The sequence below is a fragment of the Notolepis coatsorum genome (assembly GCF_963971535.1).
Source record: "Notolepis coatsorum genome assembly, chromosome: 6".
Lineage (NCBI taxonomy): Eukaryota > Metazoa > Chordata > Actinopteri > Aulopiformes > Paralepididae > Notolepis > Notolepis coatsorum.
Genome location: NC_140170.1, coordinates 190241537 through 190257330, shown reverse-complemented (window position 1 = coordinate 190257330; position 15794 = coordinate 190241537). Strand labels below are relative to the sequence as shown.

Below are 15794 nucleotides of genomic sequence, written 5' to 3'. Positions count from 1 at the left end.
TCCTCTCCTCTCCTCTCCTCTCCTCTCCTCTCCTCTCCTCTCCTCTCCTCTCCTCTCCTCTCCTCTCCTCTCCTCTCCTCTCCTCTCCCTCCTCTCCCCTCTCCTCTCCTCTCTCCTCTCCTCTCCCCCTCCCCTTTCCTCCTCTCTCCTCTCTCCTCTGCCCTCTCCTCCCCCTCCTCTCCTCTCTCCTCTCCCCCCGCTCCTCATCTCCTCGCCCCTCCTCTCCTCCCCTCCTCTTCTCCCCTCTCCTCTCCCCCCTCCCCTCCTCCCTCCCCTCCTCTCTCCCCTCTCCTCTCCCCTCCCCCTCCTTCTCTCTCCCCTCTCCTCTCCCCCCTCCCTTCCTCTCTCCTCTCTCCCCTCTCCTCTCCCCTCTCCTCTCCTCTCCTCTCCTCTCCTCCTCTCTCCCCTCCTCCCCTCCCCTCCCCCTCCTCCCCTCCCCCTCCTCTCTCTCCTCTCTCTCCTCTCCTCTCCCCCCTCCCCTCCTCTCTCCCCTCCCCCTCCTTCTCTCTCCCCTCTCCTCTCTCTCCTCTCCTCTCCCCCCTCCCCTCCTCTCTCCCCTCCTCCCCTCCCCTCCTCCCCTCTCCTCTCCCCCCTCCCCTCCTCTCTCCCCTCTCTCCCCTCCTCCCCTCCCCTCCCCTCTCTCCTCTCCTCTAGTCTTGGAGAGTTGAAGAGTCCCCGGCTGGAGCTGCAGGGCTGTGTGCTTCCCTTCCAGATGTCCGACGGCTCCAGGGAGCTGAGCCACAACCCCTGGTCCCTGCGCTGCCACCGCCAGCACCTCAGCCGCATGAGGTCCCAGAGCAAGGACCGCAAGCTCTACAGTATCCTCTCACACACCCCACACACCCCAACCAGGAAGCGCTACAGTAGCCTCTCACACACCCCACACACCCCAACCAGGAAGCTCTACAGTATCCCCTCACACACCCCACACACCCCAACCAGGAAGCGCTACAGTAGCCTCTCACACACCCCACACACCCCAACCAGGAAGCGCTACAGTATCCTCTCACACACCCCACACACCCCAACCAGGAAGCTCTACAGTATCCTCTCACACACCCCACACACCCCAACCAGGAAGCGCTACAGTATCCTCTCACACACCCCACACACCCCAACCAGGAAGCGCTACAGTAGCCTCTCACACACCCCACACACCCCAACCAGGAAGCTCTACAGTATCCTCTCACACCCCCCACACACCCCAACCAGGAAGCTCTACAGTATCCTCTCACACGCCCCACACACCCCAACCAGGAAGCTCTACAGTATCCCCTCACACACCCCACACACCCCAACCAGGAAGCTCTACAGTATCCCCTCACACACACCACACACCCCAACCAGGAAGCTCTACAGTATCCTCTCACACACCCCACACACCCCAACCAGGAAGCTCTACAGTATCCCCTCACACACACCACACACCCCAACCAGGAAGCTCTACAGTATCCTCTCACACACCCCAACCAGGAAGCTCTACAGTATCCCCTCACACACCCCACACACCCCAACCAGGAAGCTCTACAGTATCCTCTCACACACCCCACACACCCCAACCAGGAAGCTCTACAGTATCCCCTCACACACCCCACACACCCCAACCAGGAAGCTCTACAGTATCCTCTCACACACCCCACACACCCCAACCAGGAAGCTCTACAGTATCCTCTCACACACCCCACACACCCCAACCAGGAAGCTCTACACAGTATCCCCTCACACACCCCACACACCCCAACCAGGAAGCTCTACAGTATCCTCTCACACACCCCACACACCCCAACCAGGAAGCTCTACAGTATCCTCTCACACACCCCACACACCCCAACCAGGAAGCTCTACAGTATCCCCTCACACACCCCAACCAGGAAGCTCTACAGTATCCTCTCACACACCCCACACACCCCAACCAGGAAGCTCTACAGTATCCTCTCACACACCCCACACACCCCAACCAGGAAGCTCTACAGTATCCCCTCACACACCCCACACACCCCAACCAGGAAGCTCTACAGTATCCCCTCACACGCCCCACACACCCCAACCAGGAAGCTCTACAGTATCCTCTCACACACCCCACACACCCCAACCAGGAAGCTCTACAGTATCCTCTCACACACCCCACACACCCCAACCAGGAAGCTCTACACAGTATCCCCTCACACACCCCACACACCCCAACCAGGAAGCTCTACAGTATCCTCTCACACACCCCACACACCCCAACCAGGAAGCTCTACACAGTATCCCCTCACACACCCCACACACCCCAACCAGGAAGCTCTACAGCAGTGGTTCCCAAACTGTGGTGCGCGCACCCCTTGTGGTGCGCGAGAGCCCTCTTGGGGGTGCGTGACATGAAAAGGCTAATGGCTGTGCTGTGGTGTTATTTTACTAATAAATATAACTAATATACAGTATTTCAAATGGGCATTTTCACTGTGTAAATCATGAAATTTACTAAACTTTTAAATAAAATTATTTTAATAATAATAATAAAAAAAAAGATGTATCCCAAATGCACTTTACTTCCTGCCAAAATGCCATAGGCGCGTGACTGGGACCGGTGCGCTATTATTGTGGCAGCGTATTATGCTCATGTGTTTCCCTACACTTCATGCGTTCTTGGAGGGAAACTAAGTTGTCGCGGGTGAACCTGTAAAAAGCCTAATAACAGAACACCTCAACCAACTCGCTGAGCAGCTACGGACATATTTCCCACCATATGGATGCATCTCGGACGTGGATTCAACCCATGTTCTTGTTTTTTGGCCAATCATGGTTCTGAGTCTAGATGCATGTCATTCTCATTTTGTTCTTTCGTGTGGTGAAGTATTTTATTTTGTTTGTCATACTTTGGTATGTGTTCTTATTGGATTAAACCTGATGCCTTTAGTGCGCCTATGAATAGACTGTGTTGTCTTTTTTATGTTGGGCATTGGGGGGGGGGGGGGGTGCGTCAGCTAGGTCGGGAGGTGACAGGGGGTGCATGGCCAAAAAAGTTTGGGAACCGCTGCTCTCGGGCATGCGGGCGGGCGGACTGACGGACGGACGTACGCACGCATGCACACATACATACATACATACATACATACATACATACATACATACATACATACATACATACATACATACATACATACATACATACAGTACATACATACATACATACATACATACATACATACATACATACATACATACATACATACATACATACATACATACATACATACATACATACAGTACATACATACATGCATACATACAGTACATACGTACGTACATACATACATACATACATACATACATACATACATACATACATACATACATACATACATACATACATACATACATACATACATACATACATACATACATACATACATACAGTACATACATACATACATACATACATACATACATACATACATACATACATACAGTACATACATACATACATACATACATACATACATACATACATACATACATACATACATACATACATACATACATACAGTACATACATACATACATACATACATACATACATACATACATACATACATATGTGTGCATGTGTATGCATGTGCGTGCTATATCGGTATCTGCTGTCATTGGCGGTTGCTCTCATGACCCTTGAGGTAGATACCGTCTGTTATTGTGATGTAACTTCATCCTGCTTGTGTAACTGACACGTCTCTTACTGTCTGACTGCATTTAAAATGACTGTTTATCATCATATGTGGACTTGAAGGCGCGTGCGTGTGTGTGCGTGTGCATGTGTGTGTGTGTGTGTGTTTTGTCTGCAGCTGTTGTGCAGTGCACTATGTTTCAGGTCCACAGAGGTTATGTATGTCAGATTAGAGGCCATGTTTTATCATGCTGCTTCAAAGAGACCAAGATCAGACAGCTGTCTAAGACACACACGCACACATGCACACACACACACACACACACACACGCACACACACACACACACAGCGCTCAGGGTCTGCATCAATATACTCGTGTATATACTTTTTTTTCATCGTCTACTAATAGTCGACTATCGGCAAACGTCTGCGACTACACGTCGACTATACAAATCGGGGACAGCCCTAATATATATTATATGTGATATATATACCATATTAATCGAACATTGTACATATGTCTATACTGAACACTGTGACCTCATTTTTTTACCTCATTTTTTTACTTCTAATTTACATACTATACTATGTTATTTTATTTCATACTTATCTTATCTTGTCTTGCACAGTCTCTGGAGCGTAACAGTAAGAAGCATTTTGTATAAAGGTATTCTGTACTTCTGTATGACAACTATTAAAGAAACTTGAGAAACTTGAAACTTGAGAAACTTGAGAAACTACACTAACTGAAATTGAAACATCCCCTCCGCTTGCTCTCAGACTCTCGAGGTCAAAGGTTACGTGTCGTTGTTGTTGTTGTTGCTGTTGCGGTTCCTTGACCCCCCCGGTCCCCCAGAGTTCCTGCTCCTGGAGAACGTGGTGCACCACTTCTCCTACCCCTGCATCCTGGACCTGAAGATGGGCACGCGGCAGCACGGCGACGACGCCTCCGAGGACAAGGCCGCCCGGCAGATGAAGAAGTGTGAGCTGAGCACCTCGGCCACGCTGGGGGTCCGGGTCTGTGGCATGCAGGTAATATCACTCCACCCTGTTGGTCTGTGGCATGCAGGTAATATCACTCCACCCTGTGGGTCTGTGGCATGCAGGTAATATCACTCCACCCTGTGGGTCTGTGGCATGCAGGTAATATCACTCCACCCTGTGGGTCTGTGGCATGCAGGTAATATCACTCCACCCTGGGGGTCTGTGGCATGCAGGTAATATCACTCCACCCTGGGGGTTTGTGTGGCATGCAGGTAATATCACTCCACCCTGGGGGGGTCTGTGGCGTGCAGGTAATATCACTCCACCCTGTGGGTCTGTGGCATGCAGGTAATATCACTCCACCCTGGGGGTCTGTGTGGCATGCAGGTAATATCACTCCACCCTGGGGGTCTGTGGGTCTGTGGCGTGCAGGTAATACAATATCATTTGATTTGATCTTTATTTATCTCGAACAACCATAAACACAAACTTGAAATAACAAAAAATAATAATAATAATAATAATAATAATAATAATAATAATAATAATAATAATAATAATAATAATAATAATAATAATAATAATAATAATAATAAATACAAATACAAATAAAACAAAATATATCTTCCTAGACATGGAAGCAATTGTCAACATAGCTCAAAAGACAAATGGTTTTGTTTGAGAAGGGACAGAAAGTCCTGCCCCTTCCTTACAATATCATATTATAATATGTAATAAGTTATCTATCAATATCAAAAATAATATACCTATCCACTACAGCAAAAGATAAATAGCTATAAATAAATAATTACAAAAATACCAGTTCACATTATTGTCAAGCTCCTCTAAATTATACTTGTCCAAGAATTCCAGTTTATATCTGCATTTAAACATTTCAATAGTACTTGTTTTTAATAGAATAGAAATAATTTGACACTACAAATCGCTCACAGTAAACATTTAGACGGAACAAAGTCACGAATAAGAATAACAAAACAAATTGCCTAAGAATAGAATAGGCCTAAGAGTAAGATAATAATAATAATAGAGTACAGACCGGGATTCAACATTTCGTATGTTATGTATATACATTCTAGTATAAAATATACAGTAAAAATATACAGAAGGGGAGCTCCAGTAGCTCACCGCGTACCTCGGACGCTATTTCGGCGTCGGGGACAACCGTGCGCGTCACGGATCTGGGGTACACGAGTTCGACTCCCGGACTCGCCGTATTTTCTCAGAGTGTCTTTCCCCCGATCTATACCCCATTCAACCTGTTTCTGTCGGTCATGCTTGACCAGAAAAAAGCGATAAACGCTAAAAGAACCAGCTGACTGGTCAAAGTTTAAAAGAAATATATATACAGAAGTCAGCACTGCAGTGCAACGCGGCCGTCCCGGGTTCGACTCCCGGACCCAGGCGACCTTTGCCGCATGTCTCCTCCCCCGTATCTCCTCCCATCCTTCCTCTCTGCCGGACTGTCCAAATGAACCAATAAAAAATCTACCAAAAACATAATAAAAAAAAATATATATATATATACAGAAGTCTACAGTAAGTGTAATATTGAACAGTGTTGTTTTAAAAGTAAAAAGTCCAGGAAGATGGTAACTGCCACTCTGTGCTCAGTGATGCAGTGAGTCACAGTGATGCGTTGTAAAGTCTGATGTCTGTCTGAATGAAGGACTTCCTGTGCCGTTCAGTGCTGCATCTAGGGATACAATGTCACACTGTTAATACTATTAATAGCAGACCTGAACCCAGTCGCCCAGTGTTGTGGCGGCAGTTGAGCTACTCTTACTATATTTCCTCTCTTTTCTCCCCTCTCTCTAGGTTTACCAAATGGACACAGGCCACTACTTGTGCAGGAATAAGTATTACGGGCGCGGCCTGTCAATCGAGGGCTTCCGCCACGCCCTCCACCAGTACATGCATAACGGGCAGGGGCTGAGGCGGGACCTCTTTGAGCCAATGCTGAGCAAGCTGCGCAGCCTGAAGGCGGTGCTTGAGAGGCAGGCGTCCTATCGGTTCTACTCTTCCTCTCTACTCATCATTTACGAAGGAAAGGTAAGTAACCGTGACCCCTGAACCCCCAAAACATAACCTTATCATGTATCATCATCATCTGAGCCTGTGTGCACTGAGTCCTGAGATCCTGTATTCAATTCAATTCAATTCAATAAAAAAAAAGGGGCAATTTAAGGCATGATATCACAAACAGCTGCATATACATTCAAGACAATCGGCAGGAACGCAGCGACTTGAGAGACCGGATTGCGCTAATAGTTTGTCGTCGGAAATGTATAATAATCGCAAGATATATGATAAGAAAAGAAAATATAAGAAATATGCATAAAGTTTAACCTCACCGAGTCCACATGGCTTTTTTACATACAGTTAAAACTTTGTATGAGATCTCACGGTGTTCCATTACACATACCAATTGAACACCACAGATACCACAAATTTTTCTATGACAGAAATACATTGGGAGGTTTTGTATCAGGTTTTTATTCACAATTACTAACGTCCTCGTACGAAACCCTTCAACTAGACAATGTCTGGAGGAGGGATATACCAGACCTGGAAAATGACTTTGATTGGCAAGGAGCCTGGGCAAATGTCCGACTTACATCAAGGAACCCGGATCATCAACAAATCAATCTGAACTATATTCACAGATCATACTTGACTCCTATAAGGCTGTGCAAAATGGGGCTTATACAAAACTCCAAATGCTCCCAATGTACAAATGGGGACGAAGGAACATTTATGCACATGTATTGGGACTGCCCACCAGTTAAGGCATTCTGGGAAGATGTGTCCCAACAATTATCAATACTCGTATTTTGGAATATACCTGTACACCCCGCGGTATTGCTATTGAATGATGTTTTTGAGTTTGCAGTGAACCCACAACTAAAAAGATTGGTTTTATCGGGTATCACAGTAGCTAAAAAACTGATTGCATCACGTTGGTTTCAACCGGAAAAAATGTGCCGGAAAGTGTGGTTTCTTACATATCTTGATGTGATATATCAAGAAATATCAACAGCAAGAATTCTAGGGCTCAATGAATCCAAAATGTTAATGTGGTTAGAAGTGGTGGAGAGAATAAAAGCTAGCCTATAATGGTGATGTCTGGTTAGGAGTGAGGGATAATGGAGGTACTATCCAAGAGGGGGTCCGGGAGGGGGGGATTTGAGCTGGAGCATATGTGTGTAGGGTTTTAGAAAATAGGTATTCGGGGTATATTATATACTAACATTTATATAATTGTAACTTCGCTGGATATACACGGTATACGGTTAAAATGTTATTATTGACTATTTTTGCTTTATCCTGTTTCTGTACTTGCATATATTTTAACCACCTTTACTGAAAGTTTCATTATACATTGTGTGTTGAGTACTGACTTTTAATAAGTTTTGTTTTGCAATAATAAAAAAAATTAAAAAAATAATCGCAAGATACATTCAGACGGTGTTGGATGAGATCTAACTAAATGGATTTATGGACACATTTATGCCCGGACCACAAAGCTTATTGAAGGGTTAGCGGCGGCACGACGGCTCTACCGGTGAGTCTCAGCCTGTTATTATATGAAAATGTAATTGTAGTGCTGTCAGACCCCGATACGGGTTGTCTTTTCCTTTTAGCTAACGCTATTAAATATAAATATACAGTGGAGGTTAAAATAAGAATGACTTTGCCTGAAGAAAAAGTCAGGAGATGTTTTGACGGAGATGACTCATCCCCGCGGGAATAGACTTTACCATAAATCATAGGCTGATATACGCTACATTCTCTTTAAACATATAAATGTAAACATATAAATGCTACAGGACACAAGTAATAGATTTAATCACTTTTATTCTTTTAGACTTGGTCTGACCGACCTTCAGCATACATAGACCATGAACAGGCAGTAGATCCAGTAGAAACGCATGTCAGAAAACACGAGTCTTAAATCTCTCCTTGTTTACCGACGTCACATCCACCACCTGCTTATGTACCTGCTTGCACTTAACGTTACGCACGCCTGCTATACCGATTAGCTAACGTTGGCATAATGACGTTAATGGAAGAAGTAAGCCGGCCACTAAAAAGATAACCCACCGCGGTGTTCTCAGACGAAAAGGATAAGCGGCACCACCTAATAAAAGAAAGTTGCGAGAGGAAGTTTGAAGAGACTGGCTAGGGCCTAGGCTACTGGGGACTGTCTGTAGTGGTGAGTTGTTAACTTGTTCCGTGTGCCGCAACTATGTCAAAAAGAAAAACAGAAACAACACATTTGTCATTGTCGTGTTACTTCACAGTACCCCCTCCTAATGTACAGTCTCCTCCCCATATGTATATAATCTCTGTTAGGATCTATGGGTAACAGTACTGTATATTTGCATATCGTATATGTCACAAATGTAACATTACTATATACCTGTAGTATGTCATGTATGTCACTATGAATTGAAAATGGGGGACCCTGATGTAAACGAGACGAAAGTCTTTCTCTGGTCTGCATCCCCTTAACAATTGTGTGTATTGAGCCGTACTGTATTGTACCCATTCTGCAATCTGTTAAATATTGATTGATTGATTGTTGGAGGAGGTTGGGTAGGTTGGGTGGGGGGGGGGGGGGGACTGTACATTGGATTATCGACGAAACCGAAACAAGTAGGCTCCCTTAAAACGCTAACGCTATTAAAAAAAAATACAGTGGAGGTTTAAACTAAGATATATAATAATATGACTTTGCTTTAATCCCTGAAAACGCTGCTGACCGACAAAAGAGAATCCCTCACTGAGGAAAACACAAAGGCCTAACCATCATGTATCACAATGGTGATGTCAGCCAGAGATGGGGAGAAGCATTAACCTTTAACACATTGAGAGCCACGCCCCCTATGCCCAGATAACCCCTTCCGTGCCAGCGCTTTAGTCAATGGGAGGTCGGGGATATTTGCGAACGCTTAAACTATATCTTAAATTATGGCTATGGGTCTAAAACACCCCTCGCTTATCAATGACTTGCTTGCAGTCAACATGTACGAAACGGATTGTTTTTTCGTTGGTACATTTCCGTTTTATACCGTTTTGAATACGAGTATAGTTTCGGAGAGTTCTAGTCATTTCAGAGAAATTCCACAATAATAGCCCTTTGGTGGAATACACAAAACACGTAATTTTTCGGCTGATTTATGAATAGTTTTCAAATAAACGCTAGATTATCGATAGTATATGTGTACTTATGCACGTTAGAGAAGCGGGCTGAAAAATCTATTATCCATGACCTGGTCAGCGCTAACGTCATACACACACACACCAGGGTTCGAAATTAACGGGGGCTCGGGGGAAAATGCCCTTGAAAATGGACAAAATGCCCTCGAAAATCAGTTAAGGGGGGCAGAAAATGCCCCCGACAGTTTACTAATTATATATATAATTATATATATGATCTACAGTGCGAGCATTTCCCTTGTATTTGCCCCTAATAATATGTGTGTGTGTGCGCGACCCGGAAAAATCATTTACTCGAGACGAGTGACGATTAAAAAAAAACAGCTCCGCTGTTAATAGTCCCACATTACACAAGGCGCATAAACGTCCAATCACAGTAGCGCCCGAAAACAAAGTCACGGTACCGGCTTAGGCAAGTTATGCATTCAGAATCAGACAACGCAAAAAAAATCAGCCAGCCATGAAGCCCATTCATTTTTATTTTGAGCAAAAGAGAGACGAGGAGAAAGAGGAATCCGGCTGACATGGTTTTTTGAAGTGATATTCGCACGTGTTTTTGCGGGTCCAGTCCCCACGGTATGTTGACAGAATTCGCAAAACACCTTATCGACTGAAGCATAAAAGTCATTAGGATACTGCTCTGCTCTGAATTTAGGGCTTAGTGGGGAATTTCTTCCGACGTTAACGTTAACGACGCACCGAAGCAGCTAGACGCTTGGACATTTCTCCGTGTTGTGTGTAACACGCAGCGGTCCCCGCCTCCCTAGCTCCTTGCAACAAACGTTCCACCCAAAAACGGAATTTCTATTTCATAATGAATTAAATAATTGTATAAAGAATTTTCAATGTTCTGTCATCTAATAATATATTCCATTACCTTTCCTATCTGTATCAAAGTCAAAATGTTGGTATCATAACAACACTACAACATACAAAAGCAGCTTGACAACCGATATCCTTTGCGTTTGATTGATTGAAAACTTTATTAACAGATTGCAGAATGGGTACAATACAGTACAGCTCAATACACACAATTGTTAAGGGGATGCAGACCAGAGAAAGACTTTCGTCTTGTTTACATCAGGGTCCCCCATTTTCAATTCATAGTGTGCACACGCACAGTATAATATGCATGTGATAAATAGTTAATAAACTCTGTGTTACTTGAACAATTTTCACTGTGCTCCTAAATTTCTTTGTGTGCTCCTAAATTTTTATTTAGATTTTATTTATTAACATTTTATTTAGGAGCACATGTGCTCCTTGGGAAAAAGGTTAGCGTAGAGCCCTATATATGGAGACATTAACATTACATTATCAAACATAGGGACAAAGACTGTAAAAAAAGTGTCAACAATGTTTTATAATCCTTATGTTAATTATCATAAAAATTCAGTGCCCCCGAAATACAAAAAAAGCCCCCGAAAATCAATTAAGGGGGGCAAAAAAAGCCCTTGAATTTTTTTTTTAATTTCTAACCCTGACACACACAGACACGTTGTGATCACTATGAAAAAAACATCTGATTTAACCCAATACTGGTAAAATAGAGTCCTTACCTCACATCAGATGTTCTGCAAAAAGATGAATCCAATTCCTGATCGCCATTCCAAATATTGATCGTGTTTATTGACCCAACATTATAGTCCAAAACACATGATCGACGCTGCTCTGAGGGTCCTCAGTCAATCTGGTAACACGATACTGCTTGCCAGAGATGGGAAAACCCCGGACCGGACTTTTTTTCTGATGCACATGGCCACCCAATCCAATCCAATGATGTGCCATACCATCCGGGAGACGATAGGCGGCGGTATTTGCCCTTGAATGGATATCACTAATAAAAGAAATAACGATTAAAAAAACGAGAAAACTCGTCATTGGCACTCAACGGCATGGCGAGTTAGCATAACTAATCTCGTCATTGGCACTCAAAGTGTTAAAGGACATCTCTTTGAAATAAATTACACTTTACAGTTTTTTTCTGGTTTCTTTTAAGCAAATTATTATTTTTAGGGATGCTCGATATTGGCTTTTTTACCGATACCGATATACCGATATTGTCCAACTCTTAATTTCCGATACCGATATCAACCGATACCGATATATGCAGGGTTTCCCCCCTCAAAATGTTTTATAATTTCAGGTAATTAACATTACATATCTCTTGTTGTGGAATTAACACAACATTATGCATACTTTTGACAATAAATAAAATCAGAATTTGTTCTTACATGCTTGCCTGGGTAAATAAAGGTTTTAGAAATGTAAAAAAATAATATAATAATAAAAAATTTGAAAACCGATACCGATATTTTCCGATATCACATTTTAATGGCGATATCGGCCGATAATATCGGTAGGCCGATAATATCGGACATCCCTAATTATTTTGTATTATTTAATTATTATTTAGTTATTGCACTGCACTGGCAGTTGAACTGCATTGAACTGAACTGAATGGAAAAAAAGAAACTTCATAACCTAACTGGCACTGAACATTGAACTACACTGGCACTGTTTGCAGATGTACTGTTATGAAAGTTAGTTAAAAACATAATTTGTATTGTTTTTTTGTTAAATCCAAAGGAAAAAATATAAAATCAGAGAAATCTGAAAACAGGAAAAATTAAAAACGGGAAAAATCCGAAAAGATGAAACGGGTGAAAATCTGCTCCGCTCTGATAAACTGACTCTTTGGTCAGAGCGTCCAGTGTGCTCTCTACTCTGAGCCCTCAGGATCTCCGAACAACTTGAGTGCGCTCGCTCTGACACTGGTTGTAAATAGTTATGAGTGTTGTATACATGTGCCTCCCTGTATTGTAAATAGTTCATATGTGTTGTCACTACTGTATGTATAATTGTAAATAAGTTAATATTTATGTGTTGTAAATAAATATTGTTAATATTTATTTACCTAATTTATGTGCAATAGTTATATTTCAGCTCAGTGTAGAGAAATGCACCGATACTAACAACCGCCCCGCGACAACACTAGTAGTTTCATCTTCTGATGTATTCTGTATTCATCTTCTGATGTATTCTGTATTCATCTTCTGATGTATTCTGTATTCATCTTCTGGTGTATTCTGTATTCATCTTCTGGTGTATTCTGTATTCATCTTCTGATGTATTCTGTATTCATCTTCTGGTGTATTCTGTATTCATCTTCTGATGTATTCTGTATTCATCTTCTGATGTATTCTGTATTCATCTTCTGATGTATTCTGTATTCATCTTCTGGTGTATTCTGTATTCATCTTCTGATGTATTCTGTATTCATCTTCTGGTGTATTCTGTATTCATCTTCTGGTGTATTCTGTAGTATTCTGTATTCATCTTCTGGTCTATTCTGTATTCATCTTCTGGTGTATTCTGTATTCATCTTCTGATGTATTCTGTATTCATCTTCTGATGTATTCTGTATTCATCTTCTGGTGTATTCTGTAGTATTCTGTATTCATCTTCTGATGTATTCTGTATTCATCTTCTGATGTATTCTGTATTCATCTTCCAATGTATTCTGTATTCATCTTCTGGTGTATTCTGTAGTATTCTGTATTCATCTTCTGGTGTATTCTGTATTCATCTTCTGATGTATTCTGTATTCATCTTCTGGTGTATTCTGTATTCATCTTCTGATGTATTCTGTATTCATCTTCTGATGTATTCTGTATTCATCTTCTGATGTATTCTGTATTCATCTTCTGATGTATTCTGTATTCATCTTCTGATGTATTCTGTATTCATCTTCTGGTGTATTCTGTATTCATCTTCTGATGTATTCTGTATTCATCTTCTGGTGTATTCTGTATTCATCTTCTGGTGTATTCTGTATTCATCTTCTGGTGTATTCTGTATTCATCTTCTGGTGTATTCTGTATTCATCTTCTGATGTATTCTGTATTCATCTTCTGGTGTATTCTGTAGTATTCTGTATTCATCTTCTGGTGTATTCTGTATTCATCTTCTGGTGTATTCTGTATTCATCTTCTGATGTATTCTGTATTCATCTTCTGGTGTATTCTGTATTCATCTTCCGATGTATTCTGTATTCATCTTCTGGTGTATTCTGTATTCATCTTCTGATGTATTCTGTATTCATCTTCTGATGTATTCTGTATTCATCTTCTGGTGTATTCTGTATTCATCTTCCAATGTATTCTGTATTCATCTTCTGGTGTATTCTGTAGTATTCTGTATTCATCTTCTGGTGTATTCTGTATTCATCTTCCGGTGTATTCTGTATTCATCTTCCGATGTATTCTGTATTCATCTTCTGGTGTATTCTGTATTCATCTTCTGATGTATTCTGTATTCATCTTCTGATGTATTCTGTATTCATCTTCTGGTGTATTCTGTATTCATCTTCTGGTGTATTCTGTATTCATCTTCCGATGTATTCTGTATTCATCTTCCGATGTATTCTGTATTCATCTTCCGATGTATTCTGTATTCATCTTCTGGTGTATTCTGTATTCATCTTCCGATGTATTCTGTATTCATCTTCCGATGTATTCTGTATTCATCTTCCGGTGTATTCTGTATTCATCTTCCGGTGTATTCTGTATTCATCTTCCGATGTATTCTGTATTCATCTTCCGATGTATTCTGTATTCATCTTCCGATGTATTCTGTATTCATCTTCTGGTGTATTCTGTATTCATCTTCTGGTGTATTCTGTATTCATCTTCTGGTGTATTCTGTATTCATCTTCCGGTGTATTCTGTATTCATCTTCCGGTGTATTCTGTATTCATCTTCCGATGTATTCTGTATTCATCTTCCGATGTATTCTGTATTCATCTTCTGGTGTATTCTGTATTCATCTTCTGGTGTATTCTGTATTCATCTTCTGGTGTATTCTGTATTCATCTTCTGGTGTATTCTGTATTCATCTTCTGGTGTATTCTGTATTCATCTTCCGATGTATTCTGTATTCATCTTCTGGTGTATGCCATGCCTGTAGATACTTGTACTGTGGAACTACACCCTATGAATGTATTACACGGCTTACAGAATATTTACACGTGGTGTCGGTCCACCGTCGTCGCCCCGCGGCCGTGACTGAGTGAAATGACATTTGGTTTGATTTGTTTCGCAGGAGCCTGAGGGCCCGTCCATCCCATCCCTCCCCACCGCTGAGCAGCAGACAACCCGACAGAAAGCTCCTACTGAAGCACCACCCAGTGGCCCCTGGATGAAGAGTCAACCGGCCCCTACTGATCCACCCAGTGGCCCCTGGATGAAGAGTCAACCGGCCCCTACTGAGCCTCCCGGTGGCCCCTGGATGAAGAGTCAACCGGCCCCTACTGAGCCTCCCGGTGGCCCCTGGATGAAGAGTCAACCGGCCCCTACTGAGCCTCCCGGTGGCCCCTGGATGAAGAGTCAACCGGCCCCTACTGAGCCTCCCGGTGGCCCCTGGATGAAGAGTCAACCGGCCCCTACTGAGCCTCCCTGTGTTCCCCTGGTGAAGGATCCGCAGGCCCCCAGCGAGCTACACGGTGTCCCTTGGCCGACGGCCCCTGTTGTGGCCCCTGACGGCCAGCCGTTGGTCCCCTGCGAGAAAGACCTGAAGGACCCGGGGGGGGTGGGGCTGGGCGTAGGGGTGGGGCTAGGACCCGTGGCAGAGCCCGCGCCCTCCCCCCCTCGCCCAAAGCCACGCCCCCTCCTCCCCCGCGTCCTCCAGACGACAGACTACAAGCCCCCGCCGCCCCCCCTCTCTCCCCCCGTCTCCAAGCTGATCTCGTTTCCCACTCCGCCGCCTCCTCCGAGCCCTCTGTCACAGCCGCGCCCTCCCTCAGAACCCCTGCACCCCTCCTCCTTCCCCCTCCCCCCTCAACCCCAAACCGCTCCCCAGCAGCCCCCTCTGGTGGACGTACGGATGATTGACTTTGCGCACTCCACCTTCAAGGGCTTCCGCGGG

The 15794-nt window shown here is 43.5% G+C and overlaps 1 protein-coding gene across 1 annotated transcript in view; it reads left to right on the top strand.

Annotated features, from left to right (window-relative positions):
• Nucleotides 1-15794, top strand: part of ip6k1 (inositol hexakisphosphate kinase 1) — an 82861-nt gene that overhangs the window by 66436 nt on the left and 631 nt on the right. Inside the window, exons 6-9 of the mRNA XM_084316371.1 lie at nt 655-818; nt 4501-4676; nt 6465-6698; nt 14973-15794. The exon at nt 14973-15794 is cut by the window's right edge and continues 631 nt beyond it. Of these exons, the coding sequence (XP_084172497.1) occupies nt 655-818; nt 4501-4676; nt 6465-6698; nt 14973-15794 (1396 nt within the window). The remainder of the gene's footprint in view (nt 1-654; nt 819-4500; nt 4677-6464; nt 6699-14972) is intronic.